The sequence below is a fragment of the Ambystoma mexicanum genome, chromosome 10, assembly GCF_040938575.1.
Source record: "Ambystoma mexicanum isolate Mex_15411 chromosome 10, UKY_AmexF1_1, whole genome shotgun sequence".
Lineage (NCBI taxonomy): Eukaryota > Metazoa > Chordata > Amphibia > Caudata > Ambystomatidae > Ambystoma > Ambystoma mexicanum.
In genome coordinates this window covers 1,605,946,851-1,605,965,593 of record NC_090932.1, presented here as the reverse complement: position 1 = coordinate 1,605,965,593, position 18,743 = coordinate 1,605,946,851, and the positions used below count along the sequence as shown (strand labels likewise).

General features: G+C 43.5%; 1 protein-coding gene across 1 annotated transcript in view; it reads right to left on the bottom strand.

Moving 5' to 3' along the window:
- The window catches only part of PPM1F (protein phosphatase, Mg2+/Mn2+ dependent 1F), a 413,152-nt gene that overhangs the window by 346,133 nt on the left and 48,276 nt on the right, over positions 1-18,743 (bottom strand). The window contains exon 2 of the mRNA XM_069619983.1: positions 4,868-5,155. Within this exon, the coding sequence (XP_069476084.1) occupies positions 4,868-5,085 (218 nt within the window). The 5' untranslated portion in view covers positions 5,086-5,155. The remainder of the gene's footprint in view (positions 1-4,867; positions 5,156-18,743) is intronic.

Below are 18,743 nucleotides of genomic sequence, written 5' to 3'. Positions count from 1 at the left end.
TTGCTCTCACAATTAGGCCGTTAATATTGGTAGAGTATCCTTTTTGGAAACCAGTCTGAAATATGGTCAACCTAAAAGTGGTTCCCGCCAATTCTTCTAGATGAATTAGCTGCAAAGAGGCAAAGATTTCACAATCGGCATCGATTAATGATATTGGATGATCAATTTTTAGGCTCAGATCTACGGCCTTTCTTAACAATGGGGCAACGTTGGCAGTGCACCACGACTCCGGGAAAACCCTGGATTTAAGTATACTGTCAAAAAGCAACATTAAAAGCCCAATTGAGCAAATCGGTTTTTAAAGATGTTTTTTGGGAGACCATTAGGGCCAAGGGCTCTAGAGTTTTTACTTTTTTTTTTTAATATACCGTGAATGATTCCACTGTCAATCTTGACAGAGCAGGTATTGTCAGAGTGGTTATTCCCACTTTTTTTTAGCTCCATATAACTCAGAGAAATACTCTACTCATTGCGATTCAGAGACCCCATTCAATTGGGAAGTAGAAAATGCAACTTCTTGATTAATCCGAAACCAAAAAGCCCCCACATCTCCTTTCACCAGAATTTGAAGCATTCACTCTGCATTGGCTTGCAACAATACAGCACGGCTAGCCTTCCAGTAATTCCTAAACTTTTGTTTTATTTTTTTGATACTCAGTTTTATGGATATTGAATCATCCGCTAGAACCTTAATTTTCCCTACCTCTTTCTGCATGCTGTGCTTTACTAATGCCAAATCTTCATTAGAACAATGGAGAAATGTTTGTTTGGTCTATATTTCGAATTGCATCTCACTTTATTCACTATTCCATCCATAAATTCATCAAAGGGCTGCACATTAAAAACATCTAATTTGCACTCTAAAGAGATGGTTCACAACATTAAATCCAATTCAAAATTCAAAATACCAACGTTGTGTTTGGGCCATCTAATGAAATTACACGCAGAATTCGGAATTAGAAAAGGAAATCTGACTTGCTCGCTGGAAGAAAGCAGGATATTAAGTTCGGCCTTTAAAATACTAGGATTGCTCCATGTATTCTTAACAACCTCAAAACTAGTGCAGAAGTTAAACAAAAAGGTATCTACAAAGAAATTATCCAAAAATCGATGAGCTTTCGCCTCTGTGCTATGTTTTCTGGTCCACTTCATAGCCCTCAGTGACATCATTTAGAGCATGTAAACCCAGGCAGGTCATAGCCAAAGACCAACATCTACCATCCTGCGTTTTAAAGTTATTAAGTAACATATCTGGAGTTATATTCCAAGATGTGTGTCTTGGAATAAACCGTTGGCATTTAAATCCCCAGCCATAACAACCTTACTATTAGAAACACTGCTTACGACACAATTGCAGATAGTCGCGAAGAAATTCTTAAGATCGGCTACACCCCTATGCCAGTAGATTCTGAGCATTAATAAATTCAGCAGCAAATCATGGGAAGTTAGAGTAATTGCCATAACCCCAAAAGGAAGATTATGGAGGAGGGCTACTGACATTCCTAGAGTGAAATTAACGACAATTAACAAACCCCCAGAAGCCCTTCCTCCTCTACTGGGTTTAGCTGGTTGAACAAAGACCTGGTATCCATCCAGCACTGGTGCATTAAGCAAGCAGGTTTCCTGTAACAAAATGGAGTTATCTTCCCTTAATACACTTAACACATCTGGATTATTGAACAAGTGGGAATTCCCTCTAGTATTCCGGGACATAATATTTAAATATATATCCTGTACCCCTACGTAAATCCCAGTCTGACTACAAAGGATGACATGTTTTCCATATAGTTCATATAACAGAGGCCCAGTCAATTCTATTGGGCTCCAAGGGCTCTTTACAGTTCCTAATTTATCTCTGACCAGAATCTACGGAGTTTACAACAATTTTCAGACAGATAACCTGGTCTTGGCTTTGACCAACAATCCTCTTGTTCTGACACATATGAAACATCAAAACCCAGACTGTGCAATTGGAGCCGCACTCTGTAAATAAACTCCTTCACCAAGTTAGATCTAAAATATAAAATACATGTATCCGTACACCTTCGATCCTGAAATACCATGCAATCAAAACCCAAAACTAGAATATCGGAGAAAATCATAAGGACATTACTCCTATTCAACACAACGGGATACCAGGTCCTTACCAACTAGTTATTTTTAATTTATAGGGACAATGTGGATAATTCAACGACTCCATACCACACCTGGTCGAAGCATTCCCTACTACCTCACGCTCTAACAAGGGAAGACCTACCTGAACATCTTGACCACTGGCATGCCGCGTTTAGAGTTTGCTGCCCAAAGGCGTCTTTCAGGTAGGGTTCATTTACTTTGATTCGAGCACTACACATGGAGACTGCATCGATCTATGAAATTAAGTGTATGTGAATATAGGAACATTTGTGAATCACTTGCATTGCTGATACGTGCTCTTTGTTTTATGCCTTTATCTTCGATGAAACTGGCACGCTGCCCTACTTTGGTCTATCTGACACATGGGACCCCTAACAGTGAGTTGCAGTCCCGCATTTATGAGGAGATAGAGGGTAATCACAATATTTTACTATTATTCATTATTAACTGGATAGTTATTCATGGCCATATGGAGGACTTCTTTCTTTATGCCAACTATTTAAGTGTATATTGTCAAATATACACCTTTGTAGATAAGTGCTGGGTGAATGCACCCGTTTTGGAATCAATTAGGTAAGTGTTTTTATGATGGGTAATGAATGACCTTGGTACTTTTTTCCTATAATAAACTTGAATAGCATTATATTTGTGTTGTATGTTTTACGAAAGGTATCTAGTTACTTAACAATAATTAAGTAATATTTCTTTTAATTATTTTTAGAACCTGTACGCGAGAGATTACATGGTAAATGTAGGGGCATAGTAATCCAATGCATATATGTTTCGGTGTGACACACTACACGCAATATTATTTAAGTAATTCATGTTTATTAACTGACATATATGTCAGTTTATCTTTGTGCTTTCTTTTTGGGATAAGGAACGGATGATGGAAGTATCCTTTTGTTTTTGTTTTGCGATATATTTGGTTTCACTGAAATCTGTTGGAATTGACATTGCACCCTGATGCCGCCTTTGGTTTTTTGTTCTGGCGTTTTTCATGTCGACCTTTTCATTACTAATATTGTATTATCCCGGTAGGGTAGCTCAGCGGTAACGTGCTCGCCTTGGAAGCAAGACGACATGAAGCAACACAGGTTCGATCCCCGGGTCCGCGCTTAGAAACCTCTGGGTATTTAGGCCATTATAAATATGCAACTAAGAAAAAAACTATTACGCAACTGAAAAATAAAAAACAATTCCTGTAACAGCGCCTCGATGCCTGTGGGCTGTGTAAGCGCTTTAAAAATGCAAAATAAATAAAAAAATAAGAAGTATGATGTGTTATTTTGTAAAATTCCTAGCTCTAGAAAAAGAGCAGAGCTCGAAACACGTGTCGGCTTCACCTAATCACATTGATTTCGTTTAGTTGCATTAAAAAGGTTAGAGGGTGATTGTATCATTTTGTGTTTTTGTTCCCAAATGCTGGAGACTTGAGCAGAGGCTCCACGACTCGATACATTCACCCGCTGCGAGCTTGTTCATTATTGGATTGTGCATAATTGATGTCATTGTACAAGCACTGGGATTTCCAGTTCTTGTCTGCTCTTCAAAAAGTTTACAACCACATGGGACTGGGTGAATGTGACTGAGCTTTTCAAGGTGGACAGCACTGCTCCTCAGTTATCAATCTGAGAAGTATACGCTAGGTTTACCTGAAGCGCCTGGTTGTGATGCTTGCTTGTAATAAATGTCATTTTCTATAAAAGAATTGAGCTAATATTGAGTTACGGTGAATACAATGGGCCAGTGCGGTGCCTCCCACACACCCCCACCAATATAAATAAAGTGGAGTCTTACCAAGGCTGCATGACCTTTACTGTAGCATATATCGCTGTTTCCTGCAAACATGCATTCCTATCCGATGGTATTAATTTGGATAGGAAAGAGTTTTGACAAGAAACTATCTATGAACATGTATGGCTGACTGGTCAAACAAATGGATGACTGCTATACTGGTAGCGGAGATGTAGAACAGATGCAATCACTAGGTGTAAGAGAAAGGCATTTGAACAGCAAGCGGGGACGCTGTTGACATACGGGCATAAACAAACCCTACAAGATTAACAATATGAGGGAAATATATATCACAGGAGTAGTATTTACAACTATGTGGCAGAGAAAAGGACAGATCAGGGCCTCTAGCCCAAGGTTGGAAAACTGTAGAGTGCCCTGGGCTGGCCTGGGGGTGAGTCAACATTTGGGATGGGGTCTTGTTGATGGAGAAGGTAGGCGCACTAGATACTGGTACATACCAGAAATTCCTTAAAGTTTGGTTTCACTTTTATGTTGAAGAGAGGGAAAAGCTTCACCATACTATGAGTAAAAGGGGTGGGCACTATTAGTAATAGAAGATGGTATAAAGGAATGGCGAACCATGAGGTTCTGCCACACTTGCTCTTTTGGGATTCAGAAGTTATATTAAGGTGCGGGGGTCATTTGTTTACAAAAACCTTCATCGTCAATGAGGAAATGTATGTTGGTAGATCTTTTTTTTTTATTAAGTAATCCCCTGAAATGTAAATGTTTATTTTATAGGTGGTGGAGGGGTGGAGAAAAATCTCACGCTGGCCACCTAAGTTTACCCCCTTCCCCTGTGGCTAGTGGGATCCCACAGGTATCTTATAGGACTGATCTGCCTGACCAATGATTGCCCTTCTACGCACTCACAATGATCCTCCGCCAGTGACCCACAAACCAAAGTCTGCCAACTTCTGTAAACCATTCTCACCTGTTGCCGAACAGTCTCAGCGCTAGCTCCATCAGTTCCCCCTCCACCTCTTCATGGCTCAGTGCCCTGCTCTGCATCTTCACCGGCAGAGGATCCTCGGCTGTCAGGGGGGCCGGGAAGTCCTGCAGGAAGGAATGCAGGAACCTCTGGACTCGCTCGGTTTCCGGCGTCTTGCTCTCCATCCCAGCAGCGGGCCTTCCGGTTACATGAGTGGTCATGTCCGCAAAGGACACGTTACTGTGTGGCCTGCAGACTGCATCCTTCCAGCATCATGGAGCTTGGTCAGCGCTGTGGAGAATGAAGAAAGGATTAATAGCATGTAAACACCAGGCCAGAAGCTCATGTTCTTCCAGGCAACCGTCTGCTATGCTAAGAAGCACTTCAGCGATAGTCGTCCCTGTAGACCCCCGCCCATGCCATCTCAGAGTAACGGTTTCTTAAGAGAAAATGATCACCAACTGCAATGTTTGTGGCGCTTGCAGTCCCAATTAGTTGTACAGCCGCTTTTTAGGAGCCACCAACTACTACTAGCCTTTTAAGAAAGCTCAAAGAATGGAGTGCTGCTAGAGGGATGTGGTCGTGCCCCTCCTTTGCAAGGAATGTTGCTGTCCTGCGGGATATGGGTCCGGGAAGGAGACAGCGAGTGGTGCTCTGCCGTGTACAGTGCAGGCCATTGTCCCAGCATGCCCCGTCACGGGAATGTGGAACGTTCTTCTAACTGCATGCAGGGAAAGTATGAATGCAATGCGGCGGCACAAGCCACGTGGGCAATGGGGGGTGGTTTTCCCACCACACGGGAGGTCACGCTGCCTACTCCGTACCCCGGTCCCCACAGGCAACAACATGAAAGCCCAGGCATCCGACACAACACAGCAACACCCTCGAGGCACAATACTGGCCTTTATGGAGCCTGCCGGCAGCCCAGCGGCTGACCCCAGCGCAGGCCATCTGGCACACGGCTGCGTCTCTAAGCAGAACGCCCAGCATTCCCCCCCCCCCCCCCCACTCACAAGGGAAGTGCCAAGTATAATAGGAAAAAGCGGAAGAGTCAGAGAGCACACAGGCCTCGCGAGAGGAAATGCCCGGCAGGAAACGGAGAACAATGCGGGTTCCTGGTGTAAGAGGAACTAGTGGGCCCAAGAAAAGCACACTGAGCTCCCACCAGCAACTCAGTAGCACACACACATCAAGTGAGAGAATTCCACAGAGTTATGATAGGGAAAGGGAGAAATGAGCAACACACAGCAAGGGAGCGAATGTCACAGTTGTTATAGGGAAATGGATATCAGAAACACACGGCAAAGGTGAGAATTCCACCGTTATTTTAGGGGAAGGGAGAACAGTGTAACACGCGGCAAGGGAGAGAATGCCACAGAGTTATGATAGGGAAGGGGAGAACAGAAACACATGGCAAGGGAGAGAATTCCAGTTATTACAGGAAAGAGAAAACAGTAACACACGGTAAGGAAGAGAATTCCACAGTTATGGATGGGGAACGGGAGAACACAGTTAACACGGCAAGAGAGAGAATGCCACAGAGTTATGCTAGGGAAAGTGAGAACAGAGCAGCACAGTGCCATGGCGGAGGCCCATGTCATGTTAATACATTATTTACTGGACGTTTTACAGCAGCAAGGGAATAGGAACAAGCCATCTGATTTTCACAGTAATTGGAAGTAATCAAAATAAATTAAATGCAAAAAGGGACAATTAATGGTAAATGATATTCAGAGATCACGCAACTGCCATGCAGGCCCCAAAACGTGCACTCGCCAGGAGCATTGGTTAGTGACAATTTCTTCTTGCCAAGTAATAAATGGCTAGTAGCTTACAACTTGAAAGGTTTACTCCAATGGGAGAAAAAACAGTGCAGCAGTGTAATGAGTCCAGGGGTGGAATAAGGGCCTCAACGGTTCTGTATAAGTCTAGCATTCAGACGCACAGACCTGGGGGCCGGGAATCGGGAATCAATGCCAAATGCTTTCCAGAAGAGGAAGGTTTAAAGTCTTTATGGAACTGTAGATGGTCCTCCACCTCGGATGGTTACCGGAAAATCGTTTGCAACAGGCTGCATCGAGATCCTGCTTCCCAGCTTCCTTCCCCTCGATGATATGTTTGTAATCAATCCAGCACTTGTTTATTTATTTGCATTTTGGTTTAGCAATTGCTCTACACAGAAGGTCTCGGAGCCCCTTACATGGTTCAAATATTGTAAAGGTGGGAGTTGAAAAAAGAAGAAGTTACAAAATGTTTTCGGGAAAGGATAGGAATATTAGGATAGACACATGATAACAGTGGATGAGGGCAGTACTAGCAGATTACAGGATTCTGGGTGATCGATATTTCTTTACCACCAGCCATAGGCATGTCTCCGTAAGTTGCAGAGAACTTAAAATCTAATGTGCCTACTGGAAGGCAGCTAATACAAGGAAAGGAGACCTGGTGTGAAGTGGTTTGACATGTTCCTAAGGTTTAAGGCACAAAAGAAGCCGGAAAGGAGACCTGGTGTGAAGTGGTTTGACATGTTCCTAAGGTTTAATGCACAAAAGAAGCCGGGTTGCTTTATTCTGTACAGTTAACAACTGTTGAGCGAGGGTTTTAGGGAGATCCAACCGGAGACGACTGTTCTAGTCAGTTGATGCAAGATAGTAAGAGGACCTGTTTTGGTTTCATGGTTACATATATAAGATATGCCAGCATGGACATTCGTTTGGCCTGTTCATTTATGAATACATGATTAATTGACAAGGGAGGCTAGCTTTTTCCACTGCCTTTTTAACCCGTTGTAACAAACATGAAGCGGTTCTATTGAGTGAATTAGGTTCCTGTATTTTACTACTGTGGTAGGTTTTTATAGACCGTGGAGCAGTTTGTAGAGGCTTTCACAGGATTGGCATACTGTAGAGGGAGCTATGTAGCTCCTGGCTGCAGCCTCGAAGAAGCCGGTTAGCCCGACATAACTGCAAACAGGAACTGCTTTTGGCTGCCCAGGGAACCTGCTGCCATACAAACAGGTCTCTGGGACTTTAAATCTGTGTTTGGGAGCGTGTATAAATTGAGCGTCAGGGCACATTCAAAGACAAAGCATAAAGGAACAAAAAGGGACTGTTCTCATCTCGTGTGGAATTTACATGTACAGCACGCTATGCGCCAGCTGTTCATGCCACAGAGGTAGCTACTGCTGGCTGGGTGTGTCCCTATTGCCACGAGCTCCTTTAAGCATCTAATGACCACTGCATTTACTCAAAACAATGCAGTTTGCGTGGATAGTGTGATAACTCAATGATGTGAGTGGTGTGGGCGCGTGATACAAGCATTCTTATACATTCAAGAATGTTTAAGGCTAAGGCCCGGAGGATAGCTCAGGGGCAATGCGTTTGGACAACGCATAGCAGACCGGTTCGAATTCTGGGCTGGTGCTTTAAAACTGGTATCCGGTAGAAAGCGCGTGATAAAATAACAATTATAATTTTATGTGAAGAAATAATCTCATTTGGAGGATTTTCATATGCTTTGGTGTCACTGTCCCCCAAAACATACGGCCCTCGCATAGCAGAGTTTACGCGTTTCCCTCACCGCTTGATCACTATATATATATATATACACACATACATACATATATTTGCAACGTCTAATATAGTAGTATACTACCACTGCAACAGATTACACAGTCCAACAAGAAAAGGTACCAGGCCAGTAGCCAACAAGAGCATCTGCACCACAACATCACACAGGGAAAGAGGGTGACCTGGGAAAACACAAAACAAGAGGATAACTGCACCATACTGTTATCCCAAGAATGATGGAAAGAAGAGGAGACCATATTCTACTGGAGTCAACACCCAACACAGAGAAATAGCAAGCCAGCTGTCTAGTACGTTGCAAGTGAGACATCTAATACCGGCCAGCAGACAACTTGTTATTATTTTTTCAATTAAGTGTGATTTGGTTCATCAACCACGACACACTTCCTTTAAAAGTACATTATCAGACGTAAGGACAAAAGATAGACCTACATTATTACCATTGTACATGTAATTAAATGGCAAATTCTTAAGACAATTCTTAAGACAAGTTTTAACATATGTTTCAATGTTCTGCGCCCTGGAGGGAGAAAACAATATCTCGGTTTCATTTTAGCTTTCTGATACGTTAGGCAGGAGGTTAGCTGACTTGCATCACACATTTCTCATCGATTGGTAACATTGGAGGCTGGTGATCATGTACTTGGGGCCTGTCTCCAGAAGGCTTTTAGTGTGAAAAAAAAGTTTTGCAGTCAATTTGCTGTTGTACAGGCAGCCAGTCGAGGGTCACATCTGATGTGTGATCAAATTTGCATAGGCGCACAGCCCTGTTTTGCAGGGTGTAGCATTTCAGGATATCCTACTTGTGGATTCTGCTATACAGTAGCCTAATTTGGAAGTCACCAGGGCCTGCAGTATGGAGTTGGAAATGGCAGCTGCTCATTGGTGTGTATATTTGAGGTCTGAAGGATCTATTGCTGCCGAATATCATACCCAAGATTCTCAGTTGGTTCACTGGGATGAGTGGTGGGCCTAATATCAGAGGCCAATGTGGGAAGTAGTGACAGGTGGAGAGTGGCCCTTATTAGGGAGAATTTTCATTTCTGTGCCAATTCCCTTTAACCTTAGAGAGCCCCAGCTCTTTTGCTGGACTCAGGACTTTTTAAAATTTTGCTCCTGAGTGAGTCAGACCTTTTTTTTCACTCGCGCAAGTGTTTTCCTGACTATGATTTTCTATGTTGCTTACTGTTTTATGGGGCCTGGGAAACTCCATGGGCGTGTGCTTTTGCATTGTGACACACAGCACCTTTTCTGCGGTGCCACTGAGAAGTCCCTTGGCCTTCTATTAATGTTTAACGACCCTTTCGTGGGTGAACTACTGTTCCCAAAAATAGTAAGATGATCCCATCTTATGTTCCTTTACCTTATGGGTCCAGCACACACCACCCTATGTAGAGTGTTGGGGGGTTACCTAGCAATTCCTTTAACTCATTCTTCATGTAACATTTTGTTACACTAACTCACTTGAATGGCTGGAGGCAGTGGTTTCTTTTTTATTACTAGTGACATATATCTGCAGGCTGATACCTGGCTGCAGTGCTGCACAAAAGGGTGACCATTTGCCCAAAATGGCCAGTCTTCTTTTGTTGCCATTTCCTGTTAGTTTCTTCTAGGCTTTTACTCTGTTTGCATCAGGTTTAAGCCCTTTGTGTAGTTTGCATTTGGCAGGCTTCAGCCCTGAAGCCCGCCCAGGCACCAGTGTGTCTGGAGAGGCAGAAAGTGAGGGAGGGTCCCGAAACCTCCCTGGCCTTTGTCTCTAGGTGTGCCCGAGTGAAACCAGTTACAATTGGCGGGCTGTCCTAAAAGGACAGCTACCCTGCTGTGCGATTGACAGCCTAGGGCTGTGAATGAATGGGAACTTGCATAAAACACAAGGTTTTTGGGACTAGAAGCAGAGTCGACCACTGGAGAACAGAATCCGAAGTAGAGGACGAGAAAAGACGCCAGCAGTGCCCTCCTGGACCGCAAAGTGCCTGGTGAAGCCCTCCAGCTGTGATGACCCTGTTTTCGAATCAACAGGGAAGACCCGCAAAGGAAGACTTCCTCCCTTAGGCTTGTGGAACCAACTAGCCCCGGGACAAACTATTTTGGTGCAACCTCTGAATTGGTGTGACTTTCCAAGGCTGCAGAACCCCAATACCGGGGTACCTCAACCACTTGTGAATGCATAGTCTTCTGAAGTCCGAATCCGGCCAGATCTACATAGCCATCCAGAGGACCGTACAGAAGCAAGGAATCCACGCCCAGCGTCTCCTCCCCAGAGTCCAGGACCAAGGGGTCAAGGAAATCCTAACCAGAGTTTTTCATTCTTCTTTGGTGCTGAAGAAAAGGAGCCAAAACCACAAGAGCTGCTGACTCGACAGAAATCAATTGCTGCCGAGTCCCTCTCTCAAGTACTGCCGCAGGAGCCCACCATACATCCTCCCTTTCATCACCATGACCAGGGACCAGAAACAATGGTCTATTGCATTGCATTGCATATAGAAGGCAACCAGCTTCTTCATTTTCAAGGTACTGTGGGGATTGGGGTATTTTATCCTTTTGCCATTCGGGGTGCTTCCTACCTTTGGGAGTGCGATTTAACCCAACACTAAATTGGCCTCAACTTACCTGCATTGGCCTTACAGCTTGTGCTTTCCAAAGGCGACTCCTCTTGAGTTGCTGCAATTTCCCTTTTGAACACTGACTATTTAAGAACATTTTTCTAAGATGAAGAGCATCAGAACTTGACTTTGTCCGTTGACTTGAAACCTCAATATTGCAAAGGTGATACTATATAAATGTTATACTGACCTCAACTGAAGTCACTTACGAGTGCTGGAACATTTGTAACATGAATAATTACCTGCATTAGTGTTCCCTTTTTTTATTGAATCCTAACTTGGGATTTCTGTTACAGCTAATTACTGCTTTTTAAAGAATGCTTTAAATATCTTTGTGTATAAATAAATAATTTATTATAACGAAGTGTGCAAGTCTTTAATTGGATACTTGCATTTACTAGTTTCATTGCACAGCTCTACAGCTCACATTACCCCTCTCAATATAAGCCTGCCTGATCAGTCACACTACCAACTTGTGTAGTACAGGCCTTTATTAAATGGTGGGTCCAATACCAAGTAGATGAGTATTTTGAGTCCCACACCAGTTGGACTGCACTAATCCTTACCCACAACTGGAGACAGGCGGTGGGATTGGTGTAGAGTAGTTGCAGTGACTAGTGGTTGTACTTGTGCCCAAATAAACCATCCACAAGGCTAGCTCCACCAAATAGAAAAGTAATCTTGCAAATGAAAATAATGCCAGGAATGGATAATTTTAATGAGCAGTCCCTTACTGCACATACAATGGAACAATTGAAAGTATTATGAAGGACAAGGGGACTGAGTTTAAAGGGTAGAAAGAAAATGAGTTATTTGAAAAGTTGTTAAAATCACCAAAACCCTGGGACTAGGCCCATAACCCCCACTCCAAACCTTGATATGGAAATTGATTAAACTGATCGTTCAGAGTTTAGCTCCAATCTGCCAAATGGGTCATAAGGTGAGGAGGACCCTTGAGGATTGAGCAACTCCCCTCTTCAGTCTGACCCTGTACTTCAACAAGCTCTTATCACAACCCCTGTTGGTCACTATCTAAGCCCAGAATATCCATCTCTTGAAAGAATGAGACTGGAACTAGAATTAAAGAAACTTGCAATACAATCTGAAGCCAAAGACAAAGACAAAGAGAGAAGGCTCAGAGAGAGGGAAATGCAGAATGAGTAGGATATGAAAAAGATGTCCATTGATTCTGCTTCCTTCACAGGATCCTGTCGGTCTACTAGTCACAAGAGACTTCGTTTCCAAAAGAGGCTGCAAGTATGTAGGATCCGATGTGTTGGATTGGTTGAGTACATTTGAATTCACTTATGGTTTGTAGAATATTTGTGGGAATGATTTAGTTGCATGGATCATGTCTAGGCTGCCCCAGAATGGTTGCGATGCCATTATGGAATTGAGTCCTACAGACAGAAAAGATTATGAACTAGACAAACAGGCACTTGTTGCCAGATTTGGGAAGACTCCTTCTCAATACCTTAAAAGGTTTGTGAATGCCTGAAAAACGTAGATGGTTGGGTGAAAGGATACAAAGTAAACTCCTTTGAAGGAATGAGGAATTTGTTTTTACTAGAGAATATTTTTGATGCCTGCTCTCCCGAGCTGAGACAGCACCTGGCTGACTAAGAAACTTGATCCTAAGAGACTAGCTCAAGCTGCCGATTTCTGAGTAGCCAAAAAGGGCACTCATAAGTATTCTGGGGCAACTGAGAAAAAGGATGAGGTAAAAAGCACACAAAAGATAGTAAAGACCATTCTAATCGTCCACCACTTAAGGGCCACACAAACCATAAGGGTACATTTCATGGGAAACCTTATAGGGCTAGTGAAACCTCTCTGGCCAAACCAGAGGGAGGTTACCAGAAACCCCCATTCCAGAAAGCTTTGGTAAATGTGTGGTTTGTGGGTCTGGTGACCATGTGAAAGGGGATCCCAGATGCAAGGGTAAACTTTCAAGGGTCTACACTGTCTGCTTAGCCTTCACTCCGGAGGTGCTCATGTCACGGTTTTATTACACAGCACACTCCAGCCAGGGACTCCTTCCCTGACAATGAATGTTGCATACAATAAAGCGTTTTTTATTTTGAATTAACCACAGGTTCTTTTCTGTTTGAGTAGGCCTCCAACCAGTCTCACACCTAACCTCCACAAACACCCTGCGTCACAATGGACCAGGAATCAGGCCGGTGTGTATCAATAAGATATTTATTAAATTTATTATTTAACAAAAGGAAAATCAAAATTTTACAGCCATTAATGTTGTGGTACACAATTGCACTAATCTCTACAAAACAATTTGGTTCAGATATACTGTTACAAATCTCACAATATTTAATGGCAACACAGAAAAAGAGCAATTTTTAAGAGATGACACCAATGGTTTAGCACTCCCCCCCCCCCCTGCAACACTCGCCCCCAAACCTTAGCCAACTTGATTCCTTTGAATGGAAGGCAGTGACAAGGAGTAGGGATGGCGAGAAAAAAAAAAAAAAAAAAAAAAAAAAAAAAAAAAAAAAAAAAAATCGGATTTTGAGTAAAGCCCACCACCCCAAGATGGGAGGCCAGCAAAGAAAGTAAAAAAACGTTTTTTTGAACAAAGCGGTATAATTGGATTTTGATTATTACTCACAAGGCTATGGGACAGAACAAAAGGAAATGCGAGTTGCTACACCTGAGGAGATAGGGAAGCTTAGAGACTACTAACCAGCACACCAGGACAACGTAGGAATAAAGTAGGAAAAATTGGTTCAGGGGACAAAGCAAAGGCAAAAGTAAAAATACAAACGGCAAATGGAAATTCGTTTTACATGGAATTTACAATGACAGGCATCTCAGGGAAGGGGTATAATTTGTAGACAAAAGGGATTGCTCTCAATGGGACTACGATTTGGGGTTTTAATAGGACAGAATAGGAATTTGTGGGGTAATTCACACAGTACATGGGCAAATTTGGTTTTCAGTTACAAGGAGACTAATTGTTTTGAGGCTATACTTTAATGACTATAATTATTAGGGACAAGGGGTTTCATTTTGAATTTTAACGAACATCTACCGTGAATTTCAATGGGAAATTAATTGATTTACTTAAGAATATGTCAAGGATTTACACAGACACTGAGAGGTTGACCAAAGGGAATATGCTAAAACACACAGGCTAAACACAGATTCTCCTATGTGAAGGTGACTGATTTACACTAGCAATGTGAGGATTTCAATAGGGTTTACAAGGGGGGGTTCAGTGGGTTTTTGAATGGGTGCAAAGCTACAAAATGAAGGGCCTATGCAATTTAGGGCTTGGGTTATTTGCTACTTACAAAGTAAGCCTTGGTTTGGGATTCTGGAAAGTCAGTTGGATCTCAGGACCATCTGGACAGCTAGGCAAGGGGTCTGCTCACTGCACTCTCCTTGGTATGGTTCAGCTGCCCCCTCTCCGTCCTCCTTTTCCTGTCTCCCCGGATTTTTTTCCGTCTCCCGACTTAGTATAGTCCCCCTTATATAGCCCAAATGACATCACTCACTTTACAATAGAGGGGGGGGGAACGGAGTACTAGATAATTACCCTCGCCCCCTCGGATAGGACAGTGTACCATTCCTCTCTCCGCCCTCTGGCATGATTGGTCCCACGGAAGAGTGCACCACCTGTCTATTGGCCTTTTATTAACCACCTTTGTTCTCATGGCCACTTTTTGACAAAAAAACAGTTATGTCTCATAACTTCATATTTCTACTAGCCCCTGACACATGCATTAGATATGCGGTTTGAGGGGGTCATAGGGAATTAGGTAAGCGGATCGCCAACTCCGTACGAGGTAGCATGGCCCTTTGGCACATTTTTGTCATTTTCATAAACCTTCTAATAGTTATGACTTTGCAAATGATCAAGCATATTGCTAATTTCACCTTCCATCTTTCCATGAAATCTCATACTTGTCACATCTTCCGAGCAGATGTAAACGAGTCTTTACTGCCCATTTCAGTCCCCGGAGTCCTAGGAAAATGCACTATAGCTCTTAAAAACTGCCTGGAAATTACATAAAAACATTGCATAAAACAAAATTATCTCTCATTCTAATTGTTACAAAAATGCCTAAAAATTGACTCAGTCCTTTAATGTCAGTTTGGAGGGCCACTCCCCCTCTGTGGGAGGAGTGCTTTATCCCCCACAGCCGGTGACCAGAGATTTTTATTACCCCCCCTTTGAGGTTGTCCGTTTGTTCTTGGCAGTGGGTGCAGAGGAACTCACACCTCCCAGTCAAGAATTTAGCCACACTTACTTTCCTTGAAATCCCCGAGCCCCTGCCTTCAAGTCTGGCAGAGCAGGGAATTATAACGCCCTCAGTATATCACATGTCATTCAGGCTGATTCAATAGTAGGTGCGACTTTCAATGGAGAGCGGGCCTTTCATTTAAGAAGTTTCCTGCCTGTGCCTAAAAACTGTTTTTTCCTGGTATTGTGAGCCTCTTCCAAGGTGATTGAAGGCTTGTGGGTGGAAACATAAGATATATTGCTTAGTCAACACCCTGCCCACAGCATATTTCACTGCCATTTCTGTGCGAGCAAAGCTATCCTTTCATGGTGGCTTTTAAAAGGATTTTTTTATTTTTACATATGTGCAAGCCGTTTCTGCATCTGATGCTTGAACTCCTGTCTTGCATGTCACAGGATTATTTAATTAGTCCTTTTGAGTGAGTTTGCATTTGTTGTGGGTCCACTGACAATGAGGGGTAGGCCCCCTTCCACAGGGTTCTTTGATTTGACAAAACAAAAAAAAAAGCTGTTTTTCATTTGCAGTGTTTTAAAGGGCAGATGTTCAAGTGAAATGGAAAGCAAAAGCCGTGTCTGGTTGTAGGATTGCAATTCTTGCCCGTCATGTGGATGAAAAGTACAATAAGGCCGTTTTTGATGCAGTGCATAACTTCATGTCATTCAAGTGAAACAAAAGCAATGCAGGGCCGTTTTTTAGGATGCAGTGCATAACTTCATGTCATTTAGGTAAATGACGAACAATGCAGGGCCGTTTTCAAATGTAGTTCATACTTCTTGTCATTCAGGTGGAATAAAAATGCTGGGCTGTTTTTTGGATGCAGTATTCCAATGCTAGCCGCTCCTGTGACAGGGAAAGCAAAGCACGCCGTTTTTGGTGCAGAGTTTCAATGCGTTTTTTCGGGTGAAAAGAGATTACTGCTAAGGGACTTTAAATGCACCCCATATCACTTTAACCTACTAGCTGATGACCCCATTGGAGTTCAAGCTAGTGTTTCGTTAGTGCCCTTGGGTCTGTGGGAACAGCAGAATATAGATGTGTATAACGCCATAACTGACATAAGGACAGTGTACTTGTGAATGGCAAAGAACCTTCTGCCATCAGAGACACTGGGGCCAGAATTACAGTGGTTGATGAAAGCTTCTTCAAACTTAACGGTGTAGCTAAGGCACTTAAAGTTCCCACTAAACTTGCTGGCGGCCCTATCCCAATGGTTCCTATTTTGCTAGCCCTCATACAGTGCAATAACATGACTGTAAGAATTCCTGTTAAGTGTGCAATCTGAACTACCCGGGAAAGTTCTGTTGGGGAATGACTTGAAAACTCTTGGAGTAATCTCCAGTACTCCCAGCAAATGAGGCAGGGGCTGACAAGATTGACCAGAGGGGCAACCTTAAGAGACTCTCAGTTTGAGGTCAGGGAGGAATCCAGCACCTCACACCAGCAGAGAGGCCAACCTTCCGCTTAAGAAGAAAGACCAAGGAGAAATCAAGAGTCGCTGGAAAAAGGGCATCAAACCCAAACCTGCTCTGAAAACAAGGCCTTCCCTGAGACGACAGTCGAAGGTCACCCCAGTGACCCCATCCCCAGTTGAGACTGAGTGGGTGGACAAACCAACTCTTGAAAACCCAGTTACAGGTGAAACATAACTTTAGGAGCTCCTTCCCTGCTTGGAACATCTGGATCCTAGAGACCATCCTGAGCTGCAGACTTTGCTTACAGAAGGCGGACCCTCTTGGGCGGATTTCAGCAGAGGACAGAGAAAGTGTCCCTCTCTAGAAGGTCTAAGACAACAGACAGCTTCCCAGCTGGACGGGGGCCAGTGATGCACAGACTACCAGGAGGATGGACTCACGGTGAGCCTACAGAATCTACCCCACATTTGACTTGACCTCAGGCTATTGGCAACGGCAGACCATGCCTAGGAGAAAACTGGCTTCTCCGCCCCAGGAGGCTTATACCAGTTTATGGTTATGCCTTTTGGACTAAAGAATGCTCCTGCTACATTCCAAAGGATGGTGAACCAGGTTCTGAATTGGTTAGAGGACTTCTGCATGGCATACCTGGATGACACAGCAGTGTTCAGCCCCACATATTCGACAGACCCAAGACTACATGTCCTTCCGCAAGGCTCTAAAAACCTGACTCTTTTCATAATGCCGACTAAGACCCTGCAATCTGATGACAATGTTCAAAGATATCCAGAGCAATGATGCCATTGAATGCCCCTACTTAGTCACCAATAAGTTTACCCTGAACAGAGCACTCGCAAATGCCCACTTGGAATCCGGAATAGCGAGGTTAATTAATCAAAACCTCCACCCAGACACTGACCTCTCCTATCACTCTGCTCACTCTTCTCTACACCAAAGATCAATTTCGGCTTAGCTTCTCACATACAAACATTACTTCATGAACACCTCAACATTCTGCTAAAACGCAGCTATACCCACATCAGCCTAGCTGCACACATAAGCACACTACACAGGCCTAACGCAGCCAGAACCCAGTCTTGATGTCCATCTTCCAGACCGCACACATTCAACTGGTACCAAATACCACCACACCTAATGCTAGGATGCAGCTACCATCAAGCAATCGCATCAGCTGCCTACATAATCGGTGCACACTAGCACCCTATGACACCTTTCTCTCTCGACCTACCTGGACTACGGTCCCCAAAGGCATGCAACCTACCAGCGCTTTGAGGTCATACCAATTATATATAGAGCACTATATAAATGGCAAATAATAGAACATAACTTGGGAAGACCATCTCCTTCAACTTGGATATGTATTGTAGGATCTTGAACAGGCCCATCCGGCCATAAAGGCATGTAAATGTCAAACTGGTCAGAGCAAAGTGGCCTACCTTGGACATGAGGTAGGAGTTGGTGAGATTAGGCCCTTCAACTAGCAAAGTACAAGCTGTACAAGACTGGGCCACCCCCACTACTCAAACCCAGGTGGGTACCAAGGAAACTTGATTGGGAACTATGGGACCATAGCTTCTCCCCTGAATGGTATGTCCTCCCAAACATGTCCTAAGAAGGTCAGGTGGAATGCGGAGTGGGCCAGGGTATTCGCAGGGCTGTAACAAGCCCTCTGCAAAGCTCTGGTTTTAAGAGCTCCTGATTACAACCAATCCTTTATAGTACAAACAGATGCTTCTAACACAATGATAGGTGCAGTCATATGTCAACTGGATGAGCAAGGCAGAGAACAACCTATTTGCTTCATCAGTAGGAAACTGAAGGATCGTGACACAAGGCGGGCAATTATAGAACCCGAGTGTTTTGCCATTGTGTGGTCACTGAAGATGTTTAGGCCATACTTCTATGGTTCTACTTTCCTAATTCAAACAGACCACCAACCCTTGGGATGGTTGATGCACATGAAGGGGGGGAAATCCTAAATTACTTAGATG